Raw genomic sequence first — 13,922 nt, 5'->3', positions numbered from 1 at the left:
TCAATAAAAACCCAACACCTGCTGAGATTGGCCACTAGTGCTGATTGGTCAACAACGGAATACAAACTGAACCAACTAACCTCTCCTTCCTCACAAGAAGTGGTTAATCTTGTTTCCTTACAACTTAACAGGGAGGTGTTCTTTGTGGGTGTTGTATTAACATAATCTGGCTTTTCCAACACCCAATGTCCTGTTCAGATAAAGGGCCCTTACCAAACCAGTCTGCATTTGTTCTGCTGAACTGGACTTTCTCTGCTCCAGGACACTCCACTTGTTAGGAACCCTCAGAGGAGAAAGTGATGCTCGACACATATTCCCTTCTACCTTTCCCACTACCTTTACTGCAAGCAGTAATCAATATGTACGAAAAACGCACTCAACCCTTCAAACGTTGGGGAACGTGGCACTCTTCATGTCTATTTGCGTCCTTGAGTCACCTTTAAAGAAATGTGCACTGAGTTCTTTCTATCCACTTCGTTTCAAGTAGTGCTGGCTTTGCAAAGATTGTGATATGCGGAAGAACCTCCAATAACCCCTGCTGCAAATTAGGAGCAGCATCCTCAGCTGAAGAATTCACATCCTGCTGCTCAAACATCTGACACAGTGAAGCCAAAAGTACTGGATAATTATCCAGGATGTGGTTAGCAGACACCATCAATGGTTTAGCCAGAAGCAAGTGAGTCAGTCAAAGTCTAGATTACTAACCCAAAAAGACCCAACTGGAACTTCAGAGACAATAGAGGCAGGAAACGCTGACATGTTTTCATCTTATACCTGAAGCTCAACCCCACCAAGACTGAAATCCTACTGTTGACCAACAACACTTAACACCCTGACTTCCAAACCTGGCTCTCTGCTATGCACCTTGAGGGCTTCAAACCCCAGCTGGCCACATGCGCCAAATCCCTTGGGCTCAACATCGACAGACACCTCTCCTTCACACAGCACATAACAAGGAAAACACAAAGGCTTGCTACTATCTTTATCTCCTACAGAAAATCAAGTCCTTCATCCCAGAAAACAACTTCAGATCTGCTGTCCAAGCCTTGGTCATGTCCCACATAAATGGTGGCAATGCTCTTTTGGAAGGCGTTCCAGCGACTACCCTGGCACTTCTTAGTTTTGCCCTGAATGCTGCAGCACGACTCATCAAAGGATGCTGCATATTCGACCACATCACCCCGACTCTTATTGAGCTGCACTTACTCCTGCCGCAAGCCTGTATCATCTTCAAATCCTGCTGCATCATCTACAAGGCGGTCACCCTGAAGTCCCTAAGCTACATTAATGAGAAACTCAGCATCTCTGGAGGCCTAAAATCCACCAGAAGTGAGGACATGTGCTGGCTTGAACTCTGACAGTGCAGGAAAGAACCAGAAGACAGGTCTTCTTTGTCTATGCCCCATGTCTCTGTAACCTCCTCCCTGTCAACATCATACCCATCCCCTCGCTTCTACAGTTCAGGAAGGAGTTCAAGACCCTCCTCTAAAAGCAATGGCTCCTCACTAACAACTAGGCCCACACAACCTTAACTCCCCACCATAACTGAGCCTGGTTGATCTGCTCCCCACTGTTTCCGCCCCTGGTTTCTTGTAGATCCTTTGCTGCCAATATGGCATCATTAGCCCTGCATGCACACCATTTGGCAGCTATTGACATTATAAACTAGGGTACTTACGCAACTGGTCAGACTATGTCATTATTTGGCAGGTACTTACCTCAATTTGTATGTCCTGCCATCAAATCCCCAGGTTCTGAGAAACCCAGACAGATGCTGCTATAATTTGTCTAGGTGCTCATAACATTATCTAGGTATTGCCATACTTTGTCCGGGTACTGAAAGCATGTGCCATGCATTGTCATCATTTGCTCGGGTACTCACAACTTTTGCCAGGTGTTACCAGGAATGGGAAGGAGGGAGGTTGGTAGTTCAGGAATGCTGTGCTGCTCTTTTATTTATGAATGCCAGAAGGACAGTGTGGCATTCCTGCTTTACCGTGATCCCCACACTTTCCACAAAAGGCATAGGAGTTGGTAGGTGAGGTAGGCTGTGAGCAGGATCATGTTTTCCATTGGTGTCTCCCTTCCATGCCTGGTTCTCCAGCGCTGCTGCCGAAGTCAGAGGAACAAGGGTCAGAAAAGGATCTCTGTTACTGGCGAGTGTGGCCATCCCAGTGCAGCTGGGTGACGAGACAGCAAAGCGCTTGAGCAGTAGACCCAGATCTTGTTTTCTGTCACTGCCTGGGCCAAGATGTGGCACGGTCATCAAGTGAAACACTCCACTTGTAGAGATTCCATGGGGAGGGCCTGGCAGTCGTTTTCTCCCTTCCCATGAACATATGGGAATAATAATGACGAATAGTGAAATAATGGAAGCAAAGAACAGACTCTTCATAAACTCAGCACCCAAGAAACATTGGTGGCCTGTATTTTCTGCAGGCTTGCCGGTGACTGCGATGCAGTGAAGCCACACATAACATAAAGCAATGGTGCAGTGTTCGCTGCATTCTACAGGGGCGGCCCGGCATGTCCATAATGGGCGAGGGGGTTCGACCCACTGGGTCATGGCCCCCTCTCGCCCATTATGGAGGAGGCATCCCAGTGAAATACTGAGCGCTCCCTCAGCTGTTTTTTTCAGCTGAGGAAGCCTTCTGAACTGTCAAAGGGAAACTCGGTTTCCCTTTGACAGTTACAGTTCCCCAGCCGCGAAAGCTCAATGAGCCATGCAAGTCTGGGGCGTTTTGCTTTCCCAGCCTTGCATGGCACATTGGTAATGTTGGCTTGGGAACTGCATGTCTGTATGTGCAAGGCGCCTCCTCGCACACCCAGACAGAGATGGCTGAAGTGGGGCATCTTAAGATGCATATTGCATCTTAAGTTATTAGTATGGTGTGTGCTCGGGTCTCCCTCTTACAGTTCTTTTCTTAGTGTCCCTCTTAATGGGTGGGTCTTGCAATTAGTACTTTGTCCTTGTTCGGGCTAGTTTTCTTTAAGGGTGGCGGCGTTCCGCTGGTTGAACACACTGTACTAATAAGTTAAGATGCAATATGAGGATGAACTTCTGCAACTAGAATTAAAATGATAAACTAAATAATCCATGAGACCCAGAGATTCAATTAAACATAAGAAAGTGATGTGAAGCATACAATACTGGGATTTTGTGAAAACCCTGCTAACCAGCACCATAAGGAACGAAAAACTTAGATCCTTAAAATTGATAAAAGAACAGAATTCAACCTGGATTTCTATAGAGAAACTATTCTCTGACTTTGAACCCTAGTTGCTCAGACTAGAATGTACAACTATGTATGAAAATGCGTATGCATGAATAATATGAGATGAACCTTTCAAATCAGTGGATGTATGTATTATGTGTTGCAATTATCCAGGCTTGTACTATTTGAATCAGACACACGATATTGTACCATATACATTATTACTGTAACTGTGCCTTGAGAAAGCCCAGGGAAGGGCAAAACAATTGCACGTGCCTCCAAATGGTTTATGTTCGCTCTTCATAAACAATTATTTTAAACTCACTTTGGTTTAGAACCAGTAAAATACCACATTTGAATCTAATTTGTGGGAACTCCTGCTTTAACCAAAGAGCTAGGCGCAAGCAACCCAACATACCCACGCTCTCTACTTTATTCACTGGCTGACTAGTGGATAACAGTCAATGCTGGGTTCTCCTGCAATGTCCAGACCATTCAATCAAACACGTTCATAAGTACCATATACTGAGGGGTACGCACACTGAAGATTATCCACTCCCTTCTTTCCGGGTCCTCACAAAAGCTGCAGGTCGTGTAACATTACGTGTGATTGTCCAGCTTCCTTTTTTTGGAATAGCTCAAAAAATTATGTTTCTTTGACAGGTGTTTGCAGAACAATAGTGTCCTGCTTATTATCTCTTAGCAGTTAGAATCACTCTGTGAGATGTATTTTAAGAATGTTTACATGTATTCAGAAACAAGGGCAGTTTAAAAAAGATATGAACAAGCTTGTGATTTGACTATTGTGATTGTGATTTGTGTTCAGGCTGAAGCCTCTGCATCCGGTGAGAGTGCGGGGCCCGACCGTTGAAGACTGCCAAGGAATGCTACCAGGTTGGAAAGGTTCCTTAAGTACTTTTCTATTGTATCAGAAAATAACTACATAGGTGTATTCAGTAGCCCTGCTCGATACTTCCTTCCAGCCTTCACCTGGGCTGCACTTCCGTGCGGGAATGCTGTCCTTTTGGCAATACTCCAGATCTGGCCTTTAAAGGTTGACCTAATACTCCTGTACTGGTCCCCCAAGTGGGACACAATATTCGTAGTTATGTCAGACTCTGTCTCACAATAAGATTCTTTTTTTCATGGTTGAGCCCGCAGACATACAGTGCACCGGAGCTTGAGGGCCTTCAACAGCACTTATTCACGCTCCACCACCTCCACAAGACTGACTTGTTCCCTTCTCTCTGCTCTCCTTTAGAGAGGCTGCACAACAAACCCATCCAGGAAGGACTGAGAAGTCTTCACAAGCCACCGATGAGGAACCCAACCTTTGATCACCATTTCCCGCGGACCCCCGAGACTCTGCATCACACGTCACTCTCCTCGCTGATGGAAGAGCAGCCGTGAGAGACAACATTGGTGAGTCGAATGTACCAGACTCGGCAGAGGTGACAACCCACTGCAGGAGATTTTGGAGTCGGCCTTGGCAGGGTCATCATCCGTGGCAAAGGGATGACAAGCCGCTAAACATAGGCCGAGAGTCCCACACGCATGGTGCTTGGACAGAGTGCACAATGTTATCATCTACCTCTCTTCTCTTCCACACCCAGAAGCAATATTTGCAGACATTTGGATGAAATTGTATAGCCAGAATGCTAAGTGAGTCACATTTACCTGTGTATATATTCTGAAGGCACCTGTGTTAACTGACGAGAGAGTAACACTTCTCGAGGCCCCTTAGTGCCCCCTGAGATGAGTGTGTGCCAGTAACTGGGCACTTTATTAGTTATTAACTATGCAGTGCCTCGCCCCACAGTGGGGATCAAAGATTACAGATGTGCCTGTGTAGCTATGTCATCGCTAATAGGTGCTTCAGCCCACATCACGTCATGCTGTGTTACATGCTTCTACGCCGCTTTAAGGCACCACTGCAGCAACCAAGCGCTTAGTGAGTGGAAGCTTTTACTCTCCAATTAGGAAATGAGGAGTTGTGGGAACAGGTGGCTCTTGAGGTTTCTGAAGGCTAGTGGATTGCTTTGGCTGTGGAGATCTTCTGGCAATATGTTACCGATTGCTGGGGTCAGGTACTGAGGGTATTGTTATCCTGCCAAGGACATGCAAATCCGACTCAATGAGAAGTAGAGATGGGCAAGAAATCTCTGTGGTGGAAGAGGCAGATTCCGTCTCTGAAAGTTCCATCTCCCCCTTTGCACAAATACCAGCCCCCCGCCTACCAAAATTCAACTGAGCAGATCCCCACCAGGTGTGCAGACATGGTGGCCACCCACGAGGCATTTATGTTGAATGTGCTACATTTCCACTTCTTAAATGGCTAAAACGTTTGGCCTAACTCTTGACTATCTGGGTGGAATCTCTCCAAACAGAGAAACTTGTGAGGCTTCTGACAGGAATGCTGTACTATAGAAACAGAGGGCAGATGGTCCACCCAGCACAGTATCCACGTCCACTGCACCATTGGTGGGATTATTCATACTTTCCAAGTGCAGAGTTTGCTCCTGTCCTTCTTTTGAACTTTCTAATGCTGGAGGATAAGCTCCTGATTCTGGAAGCAGCTGCCGGTATGGTCTTAGCTATTATGGTCCAAACCACAGGGTAGATAACATGCAGATACAGCAGTACATGACAGTCTGGGGCAGCTGGCTCGTAGAGGAAGAATGAAATGGAGGCCAGTCTTCCCATTCCTCTGTAGACCTGTCTTTGCCAGCCCTTCAGGTTTAGGTGTGATGTGATAACATATGAGGGGTCTGAGAGCAGAAGGGATTAACAGGAATACTGGAAAAGAAGCAGGATGTAAAGTGTATCTAGGGTCAGAAAGTCAAATCAAGAAATTCCAAGATTAGTGCAACCTCCTCTTTGTGGGTTTCTAGGGGCTACCTGTATCTTTTAACAGGAGCCAGATTGTAGGATTAATGCTCTTTTGTATTCTTACTTGGGCACCTCTCTAAGTAACTACCTCACCTCTCTTTCTGTGTGAATCTCCCAAATGTATAGTGTGACATGAGAGCAGATCTAGCGCTATAGTGCTTCTAGCTGTTCCTACTGGGCGAACAGAAACCCATATAATAATAAAACAGTTTGCTTTCAAGTTAAGTTTCACAACTATTCATAGTTTGACTCCAAGGTGGCTCACACTCCAGCTATTTATAAAAGCCCTTTATTGGTTGATGTTTCCTCTATAATGATAACAGAAAGTGTTTTGCCGAATAGGTTCACCTTTCCCTTGGTCGAATCTCTGCTTGATTGACATCACCAATGTGGCCTCTTTTCACATATGGTGCCTAGGCCTCAGGTCAAGGTCTTTATGGACAGATCACATACAGATGAAGTGGGTCTCCAACCTGAATGCTTGGAATCTCTTTGGGAAATCTACCCACTGGACAGGATGGAGAAACTGATTTCACGGCTGAACTCAGTGGGAGGAGAAAGCACACCAGCAGTTATGTAACCAAAACAAGATCTATAATTCCCAGCCTGTGGGACACACATAATAGATCGCTGCCCTTCACTCCCTACCATTTTTCTTCCTTACTCCTCACTTCTTCTCTTTTCCCTTTTCTCCTCCAGTCTCTCTTTTCTCATCTCTTACGTTTTCCTATTCTTGTATGCTCCTGCTCTCCTATTTACTGTGGGTTTACTGGAATCGCTGGGAGCCTTGCAGGCTGTTTTCTACTCTTCACCTGTCATTTATCCAGCGCCCTGTCATCTACCCTATTTGGATGCCAAGGTCCCTTACAGGTGCTGATGTCAAACATATGCTCCAAACGTCTCTCTTTTGAGTGACGCTCTAGAACACGTAGACCTATGCTTTCCGACAGCCAAGTTGGAAAGCATAGTGTGGGGTCTCCTCTCGGCATAACAGAGCAAAGGCGTAGCCAGGACTGTCTAACAAGTGGGGCCTGAAGCTAAAGTAGTTGGGTCCAGCACAGTGACATTAACATCTGTAAATGCTCACACAGTGCTGCCGAGTGGCCATTTACAGATTTGATTGGGCCTTGCCCACTCAGGCCCTACCCTGTCTATGCCACTGTGGCAGAGAGGTGGCCTGAGGTATTCCCGAATTTGGGAAACCCTGCTATCAAAGGTTGAGCATGGTCGCTTACCCGAGTGTCAGGTGGACACTCCTTCTTCCTCTGGTCTTCCTTTCCTTGCTCTAAAAACTGCTGCTTATTTACATGAGCCTCCCCACGGCCGGGTCACCACACCTCCCAAATCTGAACCACAGTGGGTGGGTGGCTGGGGTGTGTTTGCTGGGCCTGGGCAGTGATTTATGCCCAACAGCCAAGCAGCCATGAAAGCACAAATGATCAGGGAGATGGAGGGCCATTAACACCTCTAAGAGAGGTAGCACACAGTTGCCCCAGCAAGCTGCCTACAACTATCTAGCAAGATCCTATAATAATAATAATAATTTGGCATTTATATAGCGCTACGAACCATCAGGCATCTGAGCACTGCTTTTTATTACCCACGGTGTGTGGTGCTCATTTATCAACCTCGGAAGGATGAAAGGCTGAGTTTGTCCCTGCCAGGATTCAAACCTGGCTCTGCACGGATGTCAAAGCGAGCGCTCTACTCTTACCGACTATGTTGCTATTTTTTTAACTTCACTGTTCCTTTAAATTTCATTCCAACCTCTCAGTCACAAGTTAGCTATTTTCTCAATCACAAGTTAGCTATTTTCTCAAACCTAAACTCAGAAGTTGATTTCTGTAATTTAATTTGCGTTTATTTTCTGTGGGAGTATAACTGTTATTCACATCGTGCGTATTAAAATGGTTAACTGTATCAAACAATAAATGACAACATATGATGTTGCTTGCCCACAGATCTGAAGCAGGTGCATCAACTGACTCAGGACCCTTACAAATTACATTTGAGGTACATATTCTGCTGCTTTAACTCCTGGAGTATAACTGAAGAAAATGGTTGCTAGTTAGGAAAATGTCATTTTGGAGGTTAGAGTGTTGTAAAATTAAAAGGTGATAGGTGAAAGGCTTTGCAATTAGCAAATTAGTCCTGGCACCAAAAGGTGCATTTCAATCTCAATGGTTTGGCCATGTGCCTCTGCACTGGAACACAAGCCACCAAAGGCATCTTTAATACTTGTGGTCTAGCAGTTTGGGTAGGGCTGCTCAGAATAGTCTCAGGGCCAGGGCTGATTTGCAAACAATGGTATGACAGGCTGGCATATGTAGTGCAATGGCAGTAGTAATTATTGATTCAGAGCCCTATGTCCATCTTTTTTTTGGTTTGGCTATTCTGTGTAAGCCAGAACTTTTGCATTGGACATAGCTCTCAACTCACCCGCTTTTGGCGGGTGTCACCCGCCTTGCAAAGGACTGACTCACACGCCAAGCCTCCTGCACGCCCATTCATTCCAATGGGCGTCTCACCCGCCAAAAAAAAAATCGTGTGATTTCACCCGCCTTTGCAACACAAATGGTTGAGAGCTATGCATTGGAACACAGATAAAATGGAGTTGGTATGTGAGGAGGGACACACATCCTGTGGACGTTTTTGGTCATTTGCTCACCCATTGACTACCCATGGCCATGTTAATCCCTATGGCATTCCCACCAACTACCTGCCGAAACATACCTTCTTGGGAACTCTTTGATCTAGCTCTATCACAAAGTAACGTTAAAGGTTGTGCTGTATAGGGCCTACTAGTGTGATATCTAAGCATTCTTTTGAGAGTTTAATGACTTAATTGCTTCTGTAAATTACCTCTTGGTGTAACGAAAATCTCTTAAAATATGTGTCTTCAGCCAGTTGATTTATTAGCAATATGCGTGTCTTCACATCTGTTCCTTGCACTGAAGTCCTGTCTAAAACACGCAATAGCAAAGCCAACAGTTTGGCCTTGTGTGTAGGTATTAGATAGGCATCTGCCAGGCAATTACATCATATGCCCACGTGGTACCCTTTTGGCAGCTGAGGATGAAAAACTCACAATTAAATCTGCCGATAAAGGGGGAGCCATCATTGTAATGGACACCATACACTACACAAACAAATGTCTGGAACTACTCAATGATGACACGACCTACACGAAATCGGATGGGGATCCTATCCACAGAATAAATACCCTGATAGAGAAAGCTATCGATAATGCCTACGAGAACGAGTGGACCAAAAGTAGCTGGAACGGACAGTGATTTCGACCCACTTGCCATCTACGTGGACCGACTACTACAACTATTAATTCAAAAAATACCTACTTATCTCAAGGACGCTACAGACTTCTTGAACTGCCTGAAGGACATTGCAGCCCTGAGTTCTGAATGTATCCTGTTCAGTATGGATGTCTGCAGCTTATATACATCTATTCCCCATGATGAAGGTATAGATTCAGTTAGTTGGCTCCTGTTAAACTCCTGAAATAAGGGGCAATCGTGAGTTTGTCCTTGAATTGTTACACCTGATATTATATAACAACTATTTCCGCTTCCAAGGCAAATACTACATCCAAGCACCAGGAACATAGATGGGGTCAGCGATGGCCCCAGTGTATGCTAATGCCTTCATGTACAAATTCGAACAGCATAATGTACTGGACAATCCAATATGGTCATCCAAAATCTTGATCTGGAAGAGCTTTATAGATTACATTTTTGGGATTTGGTGTGGCTCTTGGGAAGAACTAGAACTTTTTTTGACCTATCTCAATACAACACATCACAAAATCAAATTTACATTGGAGACCTAAGCCCCCACGCTACAATTTTTGGATGTCAGTCTCGAAATTAGAGAGGGATGGATTGCTACGACTGTATACCACAAACCCACCAATGCCAACAATCTCCTGCACTAGACTAGCTTCCACCCTAGACCAGTGCCTAAAAGCTTACCCTACAGCCAGATGCTGAGACTCAAGAGGATCATCTCTGATCCAGCTTGCCTTGATTCAGAATGCTCATCATTCATAGACAGATTTGGGACAAGGGGATACCCAGAGAATGTACTGGAGGAAGCCAGGATGAGAACAAACGCTATTAACAAAGAACAGCTTCTAACACCAAAGGAGAAGAGTAAGGAAACTCCACTCCTGTACATTTCCAAATTCTCACGTCAAAGTTTTCAAATAAGCAAGACTATCAGGAAGCATTGGGGTATTCTCCACAATGACCCTACCTTGCTTAAATTATTCCCTAAAGTACCTATGATGGCATTTAAAAGAGGACGCAATTTACAAGACAGATCGGTGTGAGCTGAAAGACCAGCAAGAGAAAGACAACTCCTGTTGAGGACAAAGAAAAAGGGCACCTTTCCCTGTTTGAATTGTACACACTGCAATAATGGGATCAAAGGGGATACTATATCTCATCCACAAACCGGGAGGAAGATTAAGATAAGAGACTTTGCTACCTGCTTGTCCTGTGGTGTCATCTACTCTATCAAATTCCCATGCAGGAAACTCTATATAGGCCAAACTACAATACCTGTCAAAGATAGGTGGTCTGAACATAAATCAACCATAAAATGCAAAAACATCAAATAATCCATGGCCAGACATTTTGCAGAACATCAGCACACCATTGCCCAGATTAAATTTCAAGTCATTGAAGTTGTCAAACGACCACAGAGGGTTGGTGATTACCAGACCCTGCTGGCTCGAAGAGAGAAGTATTGGATACATCTTCTGGACATTCTGCAGCCTAGAGGACTCAATGAGAAATTTTCCCTAAACTGTTTTATATAGGGATGTAAATACTGGAATGACCCCACAGGGCATGTCAAATTGGGGAACTCTATAGTCGTCCATCCTTCACAGAACATATGAGATCAGAACAGTTATGCCTAGACCTGAGTTCATTGACAAGGACTAGCATCTTTGGATGTATGTTAATCATATGTTGACTATGTGTCAAGAACAAATATTTTCAGACAGTGGCAAGAATGTTTATTTGTGTAATATGTTTCTCTTCTATTGTAATCATAGAACAGAACACGTTTGTAGACCTTGAACAAATTATGGCCATGAAGAATATTGCACACTGTTTATTTATAAGATCTATAACTATGTATTATATCTGCCTGACACATCTGACTTGGTGAGCTCTGAGGAACTCCTTCTGGTTATAAACCAGATTTGGGTGATATATATGTATCCCCTTTATTGAGATATAGAAATAACGGACAGTACGCCCAGTGTATTTGGTATACCCTCTGTCCATCCAAACTTGTCTTATGAGATTGCTGTTAACATACGCGTCCCTAGATAAGACCACTTAAAACCCATTAAGACGATATGGATTAATGTTATGCATTTCTTTATACATTTCTCTAATCATTGGAGTTCAATACAATGCCACCTAATGTGGGACGACAGCAACATCACGAGGGAGTAGATAAGAGAGTAGACTAATATATATGTGAAAACTCTGTTACTACATTTTGAGCATCTCGTAGTATTATAATCTGTGACTTCATTTCTACATTATTGTCCTACAGCTCGTCCCAGTTTGGGATTTCAAACATACACACATCAGTCACAACACCTCTATTCTGGATTTAAGCCCCAGTATTGGACTAGATATAAGTCTGCTATTCCATCACCACAGTATTTCCTTTTTTCCTCAACCTAGTTAGGAGAATTAAGGCATCTACGTGGAATACTTTAGTGTTAATTCACGTTTTAGTCCACTCCAAGATGGACGCCACACTTTGTACAGATGGGAAAGGTCCCTCTTCTCTGTCTGTACCCCTGAAAGTCCTCATGACTTACACAAGATGGCGATCGACATAGAACATTGTTTCCCTGGTTACTGATGCTGCACGTGAATCAGAACTACTGGAATGAGCACTTCCCTTGCTCGCCAATAAACCGCATACTATTCACTGACTCCTACCGATTCAACATTCTATTGCCCGACGATATCGATGTCCCTCCAATCTTATTCGTGTCCTTACTTCTATCTCTTAGAAGACACGGCCCGATCTAGGAATAGTATTCTCCACACTGCGTTGAACCGCCGGACAGTCCGCACTTTACAGAGTGATACGCCATCATCTGTCGTAGCGGACATCAAGGGTGAGCCACAATTTTCATACACAGTCTTAGTTTGTCAATTTAATGACCATAGGATCAGACCTAGAATAGGCTGACCAAGTTATTGTAATTTCCAACAGTGATCCAGACTCACCTCACGAATATGAAGAATATGTATTGCTCTTACCCTCTTGGTGAATGGAACACCAAATAGACGCAGACATAAATAGACACTGCACCTAGCGGTGAGTGATCCACAGGCCATCCCAGTACCTTTTTATGTTTCCTTCACTAGGACTATCTTGTCATAATGTGGAGAGGTTCCTTTACATGTTTAACCATATTGACTTGCACACACTGCCTCTTTAACCGTAGGTCTCCATCCTCTGTAGACTATGACTGGGCATCACATGAATACTTTGAAAAGTTGATGTAATTCCCCTCAAATGGTGTCCACCACACCCTTACTACCCACATTTCTAATACAGAAGGGGTAACAATTTTTATCTAGTGGTACCTATCCGCAATTCAAACCCATTTGGCCTACAAGTGTTATGCAGTACATAAATTCAGCTATTTTCTCACTTTGTCTGTATATCTGGTATGAAATGATGTCCTCAATTGGATAATGGTACTAATGCACATCTAGTTATACCTAGACTCGTTCCAAATGTACTCGGGCCATTAGTGCCCTACATTAGCTACTCACTCTTTTTGCTTGTGTTGTTGGTTCACTATATGGAATGAAGCTCTCAATTTATTTATGACACCCTTTAAGAACTATCTGTTAGATTCCCGCATCATTGATATTCTATTCCTGCATATAATGATTTGATTTTATAGACATGTGTTACAACATACTCATTGTGTCTTTTCTTCATATGACATTTTTCCCACTGTCCAATTAGGCTTTTGAAGAAGAGGAATCTCCTCGAGACGCGTCAGCTGATTATATTGGACTATTGGACACATCTTGCTTGGACATCCCTCACGATTAAATTGCCTTCTTTTGTTCCACAACATTTGGCTGAAGGAATTATTCATCAACTTGACAACTGGAATCTTATATTGCTAATAATTGAACGACCTTTGTCTAAATCGAATTACTAACCGTCCTAAAGGTGGTATCATATAGTGTGCAGGGGACGCGAGGATTCCAATGTTGGATCCTCTTCTCCACCCTTTTGGCAGTGCCTGGCATAGCCTACTCAAAAAAGTCCAAACGTTGGCTTTGCCGATTCCTGTTGGTTTGAGTTTGTCTCTTTTATGGCAATGGATATGCCCAGATGTGGGTGCTGTGCTTGCTGCGCCAAGGGAATCAAGCCGCACTTCACTGAGTTGGTCCAACAAGGCCCTGCCTGAAAATGTCACGTCTAGGATGGAGAGTATGGCCCACTTTCAGCTCATCTGCGTTTTTACCAGTGGGATTCCAATCTAAATAGAATGTATCTGTCTTTGTGGAAGCCTCACCTGACCTGCTATAACTTTTCATGATTCAACAAATAGGTACTGACTTGATAAACTCATAGGGCCTGATTCACAGATGCTTTTTATAATGGCACAATCCCATAGGAAAACGCTCTGTGAATCAGGCCGATACTGTTTGAGTACCTGCAGAGCTGGAAATTGAAATTATTTACTGTGAGATCGCACCAGTGATGGGGTAAGGGGATTGTTCCCACTCGCCCAAT

The 13,922-nt window shown here is 44.1% G+C and overlaps 1 protein-coding gene across 2 annotated transcripts in view; it reads left to right on the top strand.

Annotated features, from left to right (window-relative positions):
- LOC138534214 (uncharacterized) overlaps window positions 1-13,251 on the top strand; it is a 290,831-nt gene extending 277,580 nt beyond the window's left edge. The window contains exons 5-7 of one of the 2 annotated variants that reach the window (XM_069641205.1): window positions 4,042-4,109; window positions 4,477-4,637; window positions 13,140-13,251. In XM_069641205.1, the coding sequence (XP_069497306.1) occupies window positions 4,042-4,109; window positions 4,477-4,625 (217 nt within the window). In that variant the 3' untranslated portion in view covers window positions 4,626-4,637; window positions 13,140-13,251. The remainder of the gene's footprint in view (window positions 1-4,041; window positions 4,110-4,476; window positions 4,638-13,139) is intronic. The other variant, XR_011284875.1, reaches the window with a different exon arrangement.
- Window positions 13,252-13,922: the final 671 nt, after the last annotated feature.

The sequence above is a fragment of the Ambystoma mexicanum genome, chromosome 1q (assembly GCF_040938575.1).
Source record: "Ambystoma mexicanum isolate Mex_15411 chromosome 1q, UKY_AmexF1_1, whole genome shotgun sequence".
Taxonomy (NCBI): domain Eukaryota; kingdom Metazoa; phylum Chordata; class Amphibia; order Caudata; family Ambystomatidae; genus Ambystoma; species Ambystoma mexicanum.
Note: the sequence above shows the minus strand (reverse complement) of the source record. Positions and strands in the feature narration are given on the sequence as shown.